Source organism: Neophocaena asiaeorientalis, unplaced genomic scaffold, assembly GCF_003031525.2.
Source record: "Neophocaena asiaeorientalis asiaeorientalis breed wild unplaced genomic scaffold, Neophocaena_asiaeorientalis_V1.1 scaffold85, whole genome shotgun sequence".
NCBI lineage: Eukaryota > Metazoa > Chordata > Mammalia > Artiodactyla > Phocoenidae > Neophocaena > Neophocaena asiaeorientalis.
In genome coordinates, this window is record NW_020174301.1 from 1,873,163 (window position 1) to 1,890,192 (window position 17,030).

At 38.5% G+C, this 17,030-nt stretch overlaps 1 protein-coding gene across 3 annotated transcripts in view; it reads right to left on the reverse strand.

Moving 5' to 3' along the window:
* Positions 1 to 1,027: 1,027 nt before the first annotated feature.
* Positions 1,028 to 17,030, reverse strand: part of BBIP1 (BBSome interacting protein 1) — a 16,673-nt gene continuing 670 nt past the window's right edge. For 2 of the 3 annotated variants that reach the window (XM_024756114.1, XM_024756115.1), the window contains exons 2-4: positions 16,420 to 16,517; positions 5,774 to 5,844; positions 1,028 to 1,305 (exon numbers count right to left, since the gene is read on the reverse strand). In XM_024756114.1, the coding sequence (XP_024611882.1) occupies positions 1,139 to 1,305; positions 5,774 to 5,844; positions 16,420 to 16,460 (279 nt within the window). In that variant the 5' untranslated portion in view covers positions 16,461 to 16,517 and the 3' untranslated portion in view covers positions 1,028 to 1,138. Of the gene's footprint in view, positions 1,306 to 5,773; positions 5,845 to 16,419; positions 16,518 to 16,634; positions 16,992 to 17,030 lie in introns of those variants that run through there. The other variant, XM_024756113.1, reaches the window with a different exon arrangement.

Genomic DNA, 17,030 nt, shown 5'->3' on the forward strand with positions numbered 1-17,030 from the left:
AAGTTATCTAAAGAATGATCACATTTCTGACCTCTTTTGCCAAGCCTAAACACTCAGCAAGGTCTCAAGGTCCATACTAATTTAAATTGTCTGATACTGACTGCAGCAAACCAACCGAGAATTACATTGAGAATTCACAGAGGTATTCTTAGAACATACCCATTACAGGTTTAGCTACAGTCTTTTAGAACGAAAACTTCCAATTTTATGTTCATATTTACTTCATGGGCTCTTTCAAGTCCATATTAATTTCCATTTTTAGGGTTTTAAAATTGTGTTTGACACCTGGAAGACTAAGGTGGCCAGGTAAGTCCGTAAAATCAGTATAATTAAAAGCTTAGGTAACTACTGGATAGGTGAGGGTTTCTTAAAAATTAAATTTAAGAAATACAGTTTTGTCATTACTAGTAGTATCAGTTGGTCAGGCAAGATAGCCTTAAATGTGTCATGACACAAAATGCTTCAAATTCAGTTTTTAATAAACATTTACAGGATTCTCTGACTATAAAAGGTGCATTTACTCACTTGTGCCTAAGAATGTTATCTAGAAAATTGATGGGAATGGTGGACAATAATTGGCAGTTCTAAAAACTTGGGTTAAAAAAAAACCAAAATCTGGGTTCAAAGTTTTAAAATTGCTTCTGTTCAGTAGAAACTGGAGTGTTTTTTGTTTCAATTATTTTATATTTGTTTTTGGCTGTGTTGGGTCTTCGTTTCTGTGCGAGGGCTTTCTCCAGTTGCGGGGAGTGGGGCCCACGCTTCATCGTGGGGGGCAGGCCTCTCACTGTCGCAGCCTCTCCCGTTGTGGAGCACAAGCTCCAGACGCGCAGGCTCAGTAGTTGTGGCTTACGGGCCTAGCCGCTCCGTGGCATGTGGGATCTTCTCAGACCGGGACACGAACCCATGTCCCCTGCGCTGGCAGGCAGATTCCTAATCACTGCACCACCAGGGAAGCCCCAAATCGGAGTGTTTAAATTCACAATCCAAGTTTTATTAATCTTGGTTATTTTTATATTATGGGAATAAAATCTGTTTTATTAATACATACTGCTTTCAGCATACAGATGCAGGTTATTTTCTAGCTATTGTTAATAATAAGGAAGGTGTAGGGTGTTCTGCAGAAGTGCTAAGTTATCATTCAGTGACTTATTTGCGGTGGTTCCTTTTCTGCCATTTCCTGTTGGCGAATTGTATCCTGTGCTGCTTGCTGCATTTTCTCCAGTTTTTCCAGAGTCAGAGATTTTAGGGGTAAAAGCTTGGGTTTACACAGCACCATTGTGGTTATATCTTCTACAGACAACTGCCCTAAAGTTAAAAAGAAAGAAGGAGTGAGATAACACAGCTGTTTGGTGGTTTGGATTTGCAGCTAGAATTAAGGTGTAAAAACTTAATCCATTGATGTTGAAAAATCTCTTGTTCTCATAGTTCCCCCCACAGTGTATCTTCAGTATAAAAATATAAAAGCAACATTTACCCTACAGCATATCTTCAATATAAAAGCAACATTTAATACTAGGAAGTTCATAAGGTATTGAATTTTTTAAGATCCTAAGCTACAACGAGACAACTTTTTGTGTCAAACGTTTAATCTCAAAAAAAATTTTGGGGGAAATACAATGTACATAGAAATAAGAGGAACAACAAGATGGCACAGTAAAAGGACCTTGAGCTCACCCCCTCTTGTGAGCACACCAAAATCACAATGCTGAACAACCGTCGGTAAAAAAGACTGAAACCTATCAAAAAAGATACATCCAAAGACATAAGGCAGAAACCCAGTGAGATGGCAGGAGGGGCACACTCGCAATAGAATCATATCCCATACCGCCCAGGGTGGGTAACCCACAAACCAGAGGACAGTTACGTTGCAGAAGTTCTCCCACAGGATTGAGAGTTCTGAGCCCCATGTCAGGCTCCCAACCCTGGGGGTCTGGCATCAGGAGGGGAGCCCTCAGGGCATTTGGCTTAGAAGGTCAGTAGCGCCTGAATGCAGGAGCTCCACAGGACTGGGGGAAACAGACTCTCCACTCTTGGAACACACATACCAGGTATTGTGTGCCCTGGGACCCAGGGCAAAAGTGCAGTGACTTGATAGGAGTGTGGGCAAAATGGACCTGCTGGTCTTGGAGGGTCTGCTGGGGAGGTGTGAGGTGACTGTGGTTCTCAGGTGGCAAACATATACAAGAGTACTCATCTGAAGGCTAACATCTTGCTTGGGACGTTAACAAAAACAATAGAAAAGATTAATGAGACTAAAAGCTGGTTCTCTGAAAAGATACATGAAATTGATAAACCTTTAGCCAGACTCATCAAGAAAAAGGGAGAGGGCCCAAATCAGTAAAACTAGAAAAAGGAGAAGTTACAAGCAGCTATATGCCAATCAAATGGACAACCTAGAGGAAATGGACATTTTTAGAAAAGTACAATCTCCCAAGACAACCAGGAAGCAATAGAAAATATGAACAGACCAATTATAAGCACTGAAATTGAATCTGTGATTAAAATACCCCATAAAAAAGTCCAGGACCAGATGGCTTCACAGGTGAATTCTACCAAACATTCAGAGAAGAGTTAGCACCTGTCCTTCTGAAACTATTCCAAAAAATTGCAGAGGAAGGAACACTTCCAAACTCCTTCTATGAGGCCACCATCACCCTGATACCAAAACCACAGGTATCACAAAGATACCACAAAGAAGGACAATTACAGGCCAGTATCACTGATGAGCAAGATGCAAAAATCCTCAGCAAAATACTAACAAACTGAATCCAACAATATATTAAAAGGATCATACACCATGATCAAGTGGGATTCATCCTAGGGAAGCAAGGCGTTTTCAATATCTGCAAATCAGTGCCATATACCACATCAACAAATTGAAGAATAAAAGCCACACGATCATCTCAATAGATGCAGAAAAAGCTTCTGATAAAATTCAACATCCATTTATGATAAAAAAAAAAACTCTCCAGGAATTGGGCATAGAGGGAACATACCTCAACATAATAAAGGCCATATATGACAAACCCACAGCTAACATGCTCAACGGTGAAAAGCTGAAAGCATTCCTCTAAGGTCAGGTACAAGACAAGGATGCCCAATCTTGCCACTTTTATTCAACATAGTTTTGGAAGTCCTAGTCACAGCCATCAGGGAAGAAAAAGAAATAAAAGGAATCCAAATTGGAAAGGCAGAAGCAAAGCTGTCACAGTTTGCAGATGACATGATACTATACATAGGAAATCCTAAAGACACTACCAGAAAAATACTAGAGCTCATCAATGAATTCAGTAAAGTCACAGGATACAAAATTAATACACAGAAATTTGTTGCATTTCTATACACTAACAATGAAAGATCAGAAAGAGGAAATAAGGAAATAATCCAATTTACCATCACATCAAAAAGAATAAAATACCTAGGAAAATAAACCCATCTAGGGAGGCAAAAGACCTAACTCTGAAAACTATAAGACAGGGATGAAAGAAATCAAAGACGACACAAACAGATGGAAAGATATACCATGTTCTTGGATTAGGAGCGTCATTATTGTCAAAATCACTATATTATGCAAGCCCATCTACAGAGTCAAGGCAATCCCTATCAAATTAGCAATGGCATTTTTCACAGAACTAGAACAAAAAATTTAAAAATTTGTATGTAAACACAAAAGACCCTGAATAGCCAAAAGCAATCTTGAGAAAGAAAAACGGAGCTGGAGGAATCAGGTTCCCTGACATCAGACTATATGACAAAGCTACAGTAATCAAAACAGTATGGTATGGCACAAAACCAGACATACAGATCAATGGAACAGGATAGAAAGCCCAGAAACAAACCCACTCACCTATGGTCAATTAATCTATGACAAAGGAGTCAAGAATATACAACGGAGAAAAGACACTCTCTTCAGTAAGTGGTGCTGGGAAAACTAGACAGCTACATGTAAAAGAATGAAATTAGAACATTCTCTAACACCACACAGAAAAATAAAATGGATTAAAGATCTAAATGTAAGACCTGATTCTATAAAACTCCTAGAGGAAAACATAGGCAGAACAGTCTTTGACATAAATTGCAGCAATATCTTTTTGGACCTGTCTCCTAGAGTAATGTAAATAAAAACAAAAATAAACAAATGGGACCTAATTAAAGGCTTTTGCACAGCAAAGGGAACCATAAACTAAACAAAAAGACAACCTACAGAATGGGAGAAAATGTTTGCAAGTGATGAGACTGACAAGGGATTAATCGTCAAAATATACAAATACCTAATACAACTCAATATCAAAAAAACAAACAACCCAATCAAAAAATGGGCAAAAGATCTGAACAGACATTTCTCCAAAGACATACGGATGGCCAATAGACACATGAAAAAATGATCAACTTCACTAATATTAGAGAAATGCAAATCAAAACTATAATGAGGTATCACCTCACACTGTTCAGAATGGCCATCATCAAAAAGTCTACAAATAATAAATGCTGGAGAGGGTGTCGAGAAAAAGGAACCCTCCTACAGTGGGAATGTAAATTGGTACAGCCACTATGGAGAGCAGCATGGAGTTTCCTTAAAAAACTAAAAATAGAGCTACCATATGATCCTGAAATCCCACTCCTGGACATAAATCTGAAGAAAACCATAATTTGAAAAGATACATGCACCCCAATGTTCACTGCAGCACTATTTACAATAGCCAAGAACATGGAAGCAAACTAAATGTACACTGACAGGTGAATGGATAAAGATGTGGTATATATATGTGTGTGTGTGTGTGTGTATATATATGTGTATATATATATGTGTGTATATATATATACACACACATACATGCACACACACACAATGGAATATTAGTCAACCATAAAAACGAATGAAATAATGCCATTTGCAGCAATATGGATGGACCTAGATACTTTCATACTAAGTGAAGTAAGTCAGACAGAGAAAGACAAATATCATATGATATTGCTTATATGTGAAATCTAAAAATCATGATACAAATAAACTTACATACAAAACGGAAATAGACCCACAGACACAGAAAACAAACTTATGGTCACCAAAGGGGAAAGGTGTGGGAGGGATAACTTAGAAGTTTGGAATAAACATAGACACACTACTATATATAAAATAAACACCAAGGACCTACTGTATAACACAGGGAACTATACTAAATATTTTGTAATAACCTATAAGGGAAAAGAATCTGAAAAAAAGTAGATATATATGTATGTATAACTGAGTCACTTTGCGATACACCTGTAACACAACACTGTAAATCAACTATACTTCAGTAAAAAAAAGAAATGGAAATACAACAACAACAAATATGTAGTAAAGTATGGTATTAACATGAATACTCAGATTACTGAATGTAATTGTAATTCAGCTTTTGCTACATTGTTTGATTTAGGTTTCTTTTCCCCCATTTTCAGACCTTATTTAGTATTATGGTAAATTATGGTGCTATTTTTTTCCACTGGAAATTCCTTATTGTAATCTGCAATCTTGAGTGTAACAGAATTTCTACATTTAAGAAACAATCCAACCGTCATTTTACATCCTTTTACTAGTGGGGGCGGGGAGGCAATGGATTACTCCTTTACAACCTACTCATGACAGAAGCATAGTAAAGGTGGAGAGTATGTGTGTATAGAACACAAAATAGTTTCAGCTATTTAGCTATTGAGCCTGCTACATGACACTGCCTATTAGTTTTTAGGTTCCTACAATATTCTATGACCTAAGTATTTGTAACTTAGATACCTTGTTTTGGAAGAACTTCCCGGAACATTGACTTCATTTCTGCCATATCTGAATTGTTGGATAGTTTCTTCCTTCAATGAGAAAACAATTATTAGTACTATTCAAGAATGAATTCCCAAAGCATATTGCTTGAGATAGATATTTCCATTGTAGTTTAAGAAAATCACAATTCCTATAGAAAATGAACTATCCTATCCTTGCATAATTTTCCCATTAATTACCTGTGAGTCTTTTCATTGAAACAAGGTTGAGATAGTTCATATAAGCATGCAGATCTTGTCAACTTTCATTCATAAGTGGTGGTGGTAATTGGAAGGCTGCATGTTCTAAATTTTTCCCCTCCTAGTGAAAATTGGGCTTAAGTTTTTCAGGCAAAGGTAAATTATCCAATAGTTATCTATCCAGCTGAGGAAAACCAAAGGGATTTATGTGCAGCTGATAGCATCTCCCCTGAATGGTGGGTGATGTAAAAGACATGACCATTTGGAAGGTGGGGTAAGGCAGACTGTTAGGGAAAGGAGGAGGTAGTATGTAAATACTGCCTAACATCCCCACTTCCTTCAGTAACTAACAGCCAGTTTCTGCTTTAATTCCTTTGCTATAATGACAAAAAGCATCTTAAGGATCAGTTACTGGCTACACAGCTGCAATCTGTAAGGAAGCAACACAAACAGGTGATATTGGCTCTTGAATACCAGAAGTGAGGTGTGCTCTCAGTTTATTATTTTCCTCTAATACAGAGATACTCTGTGGTGAAGCATCAGTGAATACCCTCACGTGAGTATTTTGTTATGAATATCCCAGCATATATGTCATCTCTGGCTGATGACAACCGTTCCCAGTGTTACATCCCAGTTTATGCCATGTTATATATATTCAAGGTGTTCTGGACTGTAACTTGTAGCATGACCCCTTTCCAAACACAGATGCTACTCTAGACAGTCCCACCCATTTTGTGATATTTCGCCATACTGATGCAACTCACTGTATATCTTTCACAACATCACCACCACAGAAGAAAGATTATTTATAATGTGGTGATGCTGGCTTGGTGCCTGCCTTTACCACCCACTGCAAATTAGTTATAATCAAGTGAAGCTGCTTCTGGTCTTAGTTATTCCCATTACCTCTACTTTGACATTCCTAAAAAAAGCTTCATACTCCCCATCCACCAAGCCTCTTCCCCTTCTTGTTCAAATTCCTATTCTGGAAGATCTAAAGTTCCTGAGGAAGCTCTATCTGCTTTCCACAACTGTCACTGAAACTTACCCCTATACTGCTCTCTCTGGGAATGAAGATGAAGTAGGGAATGGACCAGGAATAAAGCAACTCATCACTACCTAGAATCTGAGATAAATGCAATATACAATTTACTCAGAATGCACAGCTTCTCCTTCTGACACATTCTTTCCTTCTTGTTACTTAGGCCTGCCAGTGGTAACTAGTGATCATTCTTTTTTTTTGTTTTTGTTGAAGGTTAGTAATATTGCAGATCTCTGAGTAGCCTGAATACAACTATAACAAACAATACTTAGCCTCTCCATTAAGGATAACACAATGAAAATATTCATTAGGCCCTTATTTGGTACAAATCTGACATGATACGCTACTGAAAGGGAGGATAGACATTATAAATGTTGATGAATGTGAGAGAAATGCATAGCATCTAAGGGTTTTTTTTTTTTGCGGTACGCAGGCCTCTCACTGTTGTGGCCTCTCCCGTTGCGGAGCACAGGCTCCGGACGCGCAGGCTCAGCGGCCATGGCTCATGGGCCCAGCCGCTCTGCGGCATGTGGGATCTTCCCGGACCGGGGCACAAACCCGTGTCCCCTGCATCGGCAGGCGGACTTTCAACCACTGCGCCACCAGGAAAGCCCTAAGGGTTTTTATATCACCAAATTTTTAATCACCAAAATGATAAAATGATGAACAAATACTTAAATCTTAGCTGTTTTAGAGTAGCAACTCTAGTTACTCAGAATTTAATCACTATCTTTTGCTCTCTCTTCTTTATACCTCTTTCACATCCAAAATCTGGCTTGCGGAAAACAAGCCTACCAAACCTTAATTCTCTGAGTAAGCTTCCATTGTTACTGGAAAGGGTGTGGAACCAAAGGCCTTGTAGGGAGTGGGTTGGGCCTGGTGTGGGGAAGATCAGTGCTGTCACTTGCCTGGGTGGAGTGTCTACTTTGCTAGGGTTGATTCTTGTTCCTAGGCCCCCCTAGGCATTGGCAGGAGAGGAACAGGAAGGGAGGGCTAAAATAAGCAAGGTGGTGGTTGGATGCCCAGCACTGCCAAGGCTACACTGTCTTGATAATCAACTGCCCAGGGAGCCCAGCGTAGGAAGGAGCATTTATATTCTTCTCCAGGGTATCTGCTAATAGCCAAGCATGGGTGTTTTGCCTGGTGTGATGCACCCTAAGGAGTTGTGGCTACCCCTAAGGGTACTTTCTAATTGGTAAGGTAATATGTGTGTACCACCAGGGATAGATGGGCCAAAGAAGAAATATATCAGCTAGGGATGAAATTCATGTGTATTATTCAAGTGCCACATCATTCAATTCAATAAATATGTGAGTGTCTACCATGTGCCAGGCACCATTCATTAGTGAACAAAAGAGAAAAAAATGTTTGCTCTTTCAGAGCTTACAGTCTAGAGTATGGGGAGAGAAACAAATAACATAATGGTAGTAAGTGTTATAGAAAATAAAATAGTTTAAGGGGATTTAGGAGGGCTGGGTGTTGTGGTGGTTACAATTTGAACAGGAAAATCATTATAGCTTCATTAAGAAAGTGAAAATCATTGTGGTCTCATTTTGGTGTGTGTGTTGTATCTTTTGAGATTGCAAGAAAATCAGAAGCCTAGTATTCAGTTAGGGAATGTATAGGGTAATGGACACTCTCTATTGGTGGGCAGGTTTGTTGGTACAGCTTTTTTAGAGGGATAATTTATAGTATCTTTTAATATTTTGTAGTATCTACTAAAACTAAATATGCACATTTTCTTTGACCCAAACCTTCTACTAGTAATGCTCACTAAAGAAACAAAGCATGAGTGTGTAAAGATATAATAAGAATGTTCATTAGGGCACTGCATTCAGGCACATGTCACAGGTCAAATAAATCACGGAACCACCATACCATGGAGTACTATGCCAGGTTTTAAAATGATACAGATGGGCAAGCCATATTTTAAGAGAAAACATTAAATTGCAAAAGTAAAATGGGGCTTTCCTGGTGGCGCAGTGGTTGACGGTCCGCCTGCCGATGCAGGGGACACGGGTTCGTGCCCCGGTCCGAGAGGATCCCACGTGCCGCGGAGTGGCTGGGCCCGTGAGCCTTGGCCGCTGAGCCTGCGCGTCCGGAGCCTGTGCTCCGCAACGGGAGAGGCCACAACAGTGAGAGGCCCGCGTACCGCAAAAAAAAAAAGTAAAAGAAAATTCCTACAGTAATAGAACCCAAACTTTTAATGCTTAGAGAATGCAGTGTCAATTAGTCACTTTTTGAAGCTTTTAGTCTGGGTAATTAGAAAATAATCTGCTGTTTCCCTTCCCCCCAGTTTCTTTAGTTTGTAATTTCTCCCAGAGATAATGGTTTTGACGGATAATGTGTTTCAAAATCATGATAAAGGAACCAAACCTGTTGTAGCATTTGAGTTAGATGTCTAAAATTAACACAAAAGAACCCAGAGGGAAACCAAATCTTTGTCATGAAAAATTTTACTAAGTTGTTGGCGTGAGAGTTGAAAAGCATTTATGTCTAGGCAGGATTAGTACTTTAAGTCAATCATACACATGTTGATAACATAAATTAGTCATACAACTTGGACAAGTTAGAAATCTCTGGGGAGATTTAGTTTGATAACCAAACTAGATGTACTTTGACAACCAAATTAAATTATGGGTGTGGGACTGGACAAGAGCACTAGTGTGTCCTTCTGAACCTTAAGAATGTGTTCAGTAGTCCTCAAATTTTATCCTTGTACAACCCTTTTGAAAAAACTAGGCAGAGAAATTAGGTCACCTTTTACACATTTCTAGATAGACATATAAATTTGTTATAAGTTTAGTTACAAAGGATAAAATTTCCAGCATATTTAAAAATAACATATTAATCCTTAAAAATATATATATAATCAAAATATCATAGCAATCTGATAGCTACCATCATACATTAATAAAAAATGAAGAGCTTAAAAAAATTTTTTTTTTAAGATTTAATTTTATTTTTCTGGCTGTGTTGGGTCTTCGTTGCTGCGCGTGAGCTTTCTCTAGTTGCGGTGAGCGGGGGCTACTCTTCATTGCGGTGCTGGGGCTTCTCATTGCGGTGGCTTCTCTTGTTGCGGACCACGGGCTCTTGGCGTGCAGGCTTCAGTAGTTGTGGCTTGCGGGCTCTGGAGCGCAGGCTCAGTAGTTGTGGCGCATGGGTTTAGCTGCTTTGCGGCACGTGGGATCTTCCCAGACCACGGCTCGATCCTGTGTCCCCTGCACTGGCAGGCGGATTCTTATCCACTGTGCCACCAGGGAAGTCCCAAGAACTCTTTTTTAAGTCAGAAATTTTGTATCTTTTTTTCTCCCTACATCTCTATTTCCACTCCACTTAATTTTATTTTAATGTATGTTTTCATGCTTGAACATATTTTAGTAATTATCCTACCATACTTCTCTGCCACAAAAATGTTTATAAATTTAAATGAAAACTTAAAATATTTTGGATTGAGTTATTCCAATTATTAGTAAAAATCAATAAAAATAAATTACACATCAATAATATAATTACTGAGCATAAAGAATAAAGTTAATGGCTAAAAAAAACTCTTAGTAGGAAAAAATACTGCTTTTTGTCTGTGGGTTTTGTTTTATAGCATTAGTCTTATTTTTAAAAGATGCTGCCACTGGAAATGTCAGATCTCAAGCTTAATCAGCAATAAGCAACACTTGAAAAGCTTACAAGTTTTGCATATTTTTCATAGATTAGCTTATATGAGAACATACTGTTGAGACCAAGATCATGGGTTAAATAGCTAAACAGGACTGTTAGCTTTAAATTGTACTCTATTTTCATCTAGCCAGCTGGAAAATGTAGACTACAGTCAGATGGGGGCAGACAGAGAAGAGGAATAGATTACTCAAATCCAAATTCCATTCCTGGTAACTCAAAACATATACATATGGATCAGAAATATCAAAATGGAAACATACTGTGGATGCCAAAGCCAAGTCTTAGCTTCTAAAAATGCTCAGGCCAGGATTTGGATGTTTTAAAAACTCTCCTCCTAGGTCATACTAAAGTCTCCTTAGTCTAATATTTGATCTTTGATAGGAGCCCCAAAAGAGCCATTCTGTGGGTCAAGTGGTGTGCCTACCACTTCTAGTCTACCATTAGCTTTTCATCATTTTTTCTCCTCCATTAATTTATCTAAACTTACCAGCTTATCCTAATTGTACAAAACCCCATTTTTAAATTCTGAAATTGAATGCTTCAGAGTATTCTAGGATCCCAAGTATTTTAAACAAGCTGCAACAGTATAATCCAATGTATGATTTAAAACAAAAGCTTGTACTGGCGTTTTTGTTTGTTTTCATTTTTTTCGGGTCAGTATATTCCATATTTATACTTTAAATGGGTTGTACTCTGGCTAATTAGCTTTGTGACATTGAAAACATTTCCTAACCAATTTGAGGTTTGATTTTCTCATAAAAAACATGTTTAGTACCAGTCTTGAGTTGCAAGGTTCAAATGAAAAGTGAATGTAAAAGTGCTTAGAAATACAGTATGACATTTATTATTCCATGTCTAATTTTCATATCTCTATAATAAAAAACTTGTTGTAGATTTCCTGTTAAGTGCCTTCCCACACTTAAAAACCCTCTGAATCCTCATCACCACCACAGTACCTACAAAAGAGCATGATCTATTTAAAGATGTTTTCCTTTAAAAATGTCTTAATTATTTACTTTTAAAGAGCATGGGCTACCAGATTGTTCTTTCTTTTCTTTAAATTTAATTAATTAATTTTGGGCTGCGTTGGGTCTTCGTTGCTGCACGCCGGCTTTTCTTTAGTTGCGACCAGTGGAGGCTACTCTTCGTTGCGGTGCGCAGGCTTCTCACTGCAGTGGCTTCTTTTGTTGTGGAGCATGGGCTCTAGATGTGTGCAGACTTCAGTAGCTATGGCACGTGGGCTCACTAGTTGTGGCGCACGGGCTTAGCTGCTCCACGGCATGTGGGATCTTCCTGGACCAGGGCTTGAATCCGTGTCCCCTGCATTGGCAGGCAGATTCTTAAGCACTGCACCACCAGGGAAATCCCATTTTTCTTAAATATATTAAAGATATGATAATAAAGAAAACTTATTTCCTAATATAATTCAAGGTTGAGAAAATGTGAACAAGTTTTTAATTTGGTGGAAAAGAGTAAAAACCTTTTAAATTGCAATCAAGGAAATAGACACTTGGTATACATAAGAGTCTATCTTTAATTTTTTTTTTTTTTTTGCAGTATGTGGGCCTCTCACTGTTGTGGCCTCTCCTGTTGCAGAGCACAGGCTCCGGACGCGCAGGCTCAGCGGCCATGGCTCACGGGCCCAGCTGCTCCGCAGCATGTGGGATCTTCCCAGATCAGGGCACGAACTTGTGTCCCCTGCATCAGCAGGCGGACTCCCAACCACTGCGCCACCAGGGAAGCCCTATCTTTAATTTTTGATGGAGGCGATAAGTGACTTGTTACCTTACTTAGAGAAGTAAATGCACCTGAAATACGGCAAAAAAGGAAACATTTCTAAAGCATTCTGAAATTTTCAACCAAAGTACCAATTGCGTTTTTATGCAAGAACACAGAGGTCATAAACTCGTAGCCCTTGGTGCTACCCAGTTAAATGTTTTGCTGGCTTGATTAATGTTTAAAAAGTATTCAAACCAATGTTTAAAAGTCAGGAGATTTCAAAACAAAAAAAAAAATTTTAAAAAATCAGGATATTTCACATGAAGTCCACATTTTAGTTCCTCTTGACAAATCTGGTAACACCAGGTCCATATCCCCAGATGGCAAAATTTGGCTGGGGCTGGGAAGTGATGCCCCATTTAGATGAGCATGGGGAGTTCTCCAATCCCCACCACTGCCTATTGTTTCCCTTAACATTACCTGCCCGGCAACTATAGGCACGTGACTTCACAACTTCAGTAAAACAGAGCCACGCCAATATATTACATGCCAAACGATCCTCTTTTATCATTAATGGGCATTAAGAAGCGAAAATACAATCTCTGGGAACCGAGGGAGGCACTGGAAGCAACCTTGTTTATGTAGAATACAGTAAAGGATATTTTTCTTTTGTGACTATTTATTAATTCCTTTTAAGTAAGTTCAATCTCCCTGCTGCAGGTTGTCGATGGGGGTGGCAGGAATGGCAGGAACAAAAATGAAAAAATTTATCTTTTGTCTTATGCAAGACTTGTGTGGTTGACTGACAGATGAATTTTCAAACGCATATTAGATTTCTGAATGTAAACTAACATGAAAAAAGGTGAAAGAGGGAGTCCCAAAAAACGTGTTTTTCAGCAGATACAAATTAGTAATGCTCACTCTCACTCAAGTGGTTGACCACATGCTAGCAAACTGCTTAATTTGGATTGATAATGTTCAACCAGAGATGCCAAATAACATCATATGTCATGTAGTTGGAAACTAGAGTAGATTCTGTTTTGTTTTGCTATCTGGCATCTGCTGGTAGAAAAATGTTGCAACATGTTCAATTTGGCTAATTAATCCAGACTCATGTGAATAATATGTGCAGTGTCTAGCTTCTGAAACATGCCTAGGCCTAAGAACAGGAACTGCTCTTCTTGGGTGAACCTGGATGATGCCATTGGTTCTGTTACATTCCAGTAGCAGACACTACTGTTAAATTAGTAGAAAATGACATATCCTACTCATGCAGAATACCTTTTTCTAATAATTTGTTTTTTCAAAATTCAGTACTAGAAAGTGGTTCTAAAACTGTTAGCTACTAACCTTTAAAGAAGGGTTAAACCTTTTTAAAAAAACGTTATCTGAAGAACTTTTTATATTCTCAGCATCAGAGATATAAACCTACTTGAATAGTATTCAAGGAAGGGGAAATAAAGAATTGTTTGATACTTTACTATTTCTGAAAGCCTGAACCTCAGATCACCTATATCAAAATCCCCTGGACAATTATTAAAAATACAGATTCTTCAGGAGTCTTCCCCAGACTCATGAATCAGAATCTCTAATTTTTAATTAAGTTCCCCACATTAAAGTTGGAGAACCAACTTAAAGTCATTCACTCATTCAATAAGTAAATATTTAATGCCTACAATGTACTCAGATTGGACTGCTTTAGAAGCTACTAAGAATAACTACCATACACTGACCATATACTATACACTATGCTAAAATAAAGCATTTTATGTGTTTGACTCATTCTGTTCAACAATTCTAAGAGGTTTTACGGCTCCATTTAATAGATGATAAACAGAATGAGTAAACTGTCCAAAGTCACCAGCTAATGAATGTGCCTGTTCCTGAAACCCAGGTCTGATTCTAAAATCTGTGGTCTTAATTGGTATATTATTTTGCCTTATTTGAATCTGGAGTAAACTTAAAACTGTTTCATAGTCCCACCATGAGCAAATTTTCTTCTACACAAAAGAAGTAACTGAAGGAGTGCATTACTTAACTTTCAATATGAAGGCTAAAAACATTCTATATCAATCTAAGAATTTTTGCCCTACCAGACCATTTTCTTTTGTCCCCTTAAGTGCATTTTCTTCCTTCTGCTTATCTTTCATGATCAAATATAAGTCTAGGATAGAAGGAATACAAAAGCTTGGCAATCTGGGGAGTTTTCCTCTTGTGATTATGAAGTAAATTCTGCAAACACTTCTCTATCCATTGGACACAGACTGTACCTAATGTACTAAGTGCTAAGTATAATCTTGATTTTGCAATTTTTAATAAGCTCTGATGAATGCTACCAAAAGCCTATCACAGAAATACCAGGACTAATTAGGACTTGCAAGAGTTTCAGGGAGAAAAATAACATTGCCGAAATTGGATGTGGCCAGATGGCCAGCAGTTGCCTCAGTCTCTGCTTTGATAACATCAAGATTCATCTGTATTTGAATTGCAGGGCCCACACATCTTTCATCAACTGTCCCTGGGGTGCCAGGAGTTAAAAACTCATGAAACTATGCTGACATCAGTACACTTTGCTGAAGGTTACATTGCATCAGCTCCAAGTGTACGCAAAGTAGCAGCAACACTTTATTAAAAGGTAGACAGTCTATGTTGTCATTGCAGGGCACTCTCATACTCTACGTAGACAAGAGGATTAAATACCAAACTCTTCTTTGTAGGATATCATAGAAGGGTGGTTATGTTGAGAAGTGGGATGGATTTAACAAGCAGCTCATGGTATGGTAAAAGTAGCTTCATTTGAGAAGACTTAATCATGATTGGAAAAGTATGAATACTGTGAAGTATTCTTGCAAAAAATGTTAAACTGAATCTAATCACACCTCCAGACCAACTTCTGATTTACAAGAAATAAGAAAAAAGGAGATATTCAAAAAGACCCCTGGCCTGAACACTTCAAAATGACAATGTCACAAGGGAAAGAGAGATGGGGGAACTGTTCTAGATTAAGGCCAAAGAGTTATAATACCCAAATACAATACATAAACCATGACTGGATCCTGGTTTTGTTTTTTTTTTGCAAGGAGGAGAAGGTATAAAAGACATTCTTGGGTCAAATGGGAAAATGTACATACATTTGGATTGAATTTCAAAGACTACAGAATCATTAACTTCCTTAGTTGTGATAATGATGTTTTGCAGGAGAACTTTATAATTCTTAGGAAATACATGTTGGGAATTTTAGAGATGTCTGCTTAACAATAGGTGTCTGCAACCTATTTCCAAATGTCTCAGTGACAAAAAGTGTATGAGAAGGAGTGAAATAAATATGGCACGATGTTAACAACTGTTGGATCTAGGTGAAACCTACATGAATGTTTATTGTATTCTTTAAAATTTTTAATCTATGAATATTTCTTTAATAAAATATGGAGGGAAGAAATCATTTTGAAGAGACTTCAGAGTGGAAGCCTAAGAAAAGGTTGAGTAACAGGGACTATGCTGAATTTCTGATAAACTGAAATTCCCTTAAACTTTGCTGGCAACATCTTGGGCATCCAGGAGACACCCAATATATTCCATTTTTCAGTATTTATCAAAATAATATCATGTGCAGGGTAAAGTAACAGGCAGATAAATCTGATACAAACCATTCTATTTAGGAGTAAATATGGTAGTAAAGCTAAGAACACAAGCAGCTGTTATACAAAATAGTGGTTGTCATAAAAGAGGTACAAAAAGTGCTAGGTAAGCTCAGAGAAAATTACTTCCTGCTGGGGAGAATCTGGAAACACACCTCCAATTATAACTAGGACATGGATACAGAATCACAAAAGGTTGGTGCTTCAGTGATAAACCTTGTTAGAGAAAAGAATACATAGTTCATTTTGGCTGGAGCATGAGTACTAAGGATACAAAAAGAAACTAAGCAAAGAAGGTAGTGCACCCTTGTTGTTGACTGGCCTGGATATAAACAATTTTCAGTTTACCTGAAAGTTCTCCTGATCCTTTTTCCCGCAGCTTTAGGCATCCAAACCGATATTACCAAGATGACTCACAGCTGTTGACTCAAAACCTACAGAAGGAACTACATGAGATAATATGTGACAATTCTGGTAAAGAGCCATATAAAACTAATACGATAGTTTTACGAATATTCACATTGTTTAATAAACCGTAGACACGCAGGATTAGGGCAGTATACCTTCATCCAGAGCTGCAGTCAATGCTTACAAACCCCCACCAGAAGAGAAACAAAGAAAAGGGAGAAAATTCAGAATCTGAAGACAGGAAGTGCGAAAATAACACTTAGAGGTGTTGCCGCGGTGGTGGGTAACCATCTTTTTCCTTTATAGCTGGGAATGGAAAATGATTTCCTCAAGCTCCAGAATTCTCCCTCCTCAAAGGTCAGGGGGTGAAAGTACGTAACAGACTTTGCGGGGGCGTCGTCAGGAGCTCCACTTCGCCGGAGTTAGGGGCCACACCCAGGCTCCTCCCGTCCCAGCTTGCAGCAGCGCGCGGCGACGGGAGCCGGTTGAGCCGCCTCACCCCACAGGGAACCTCAAAGGGGAGGAGGGGGGTGGGGTGCGGGCAGCCGCCT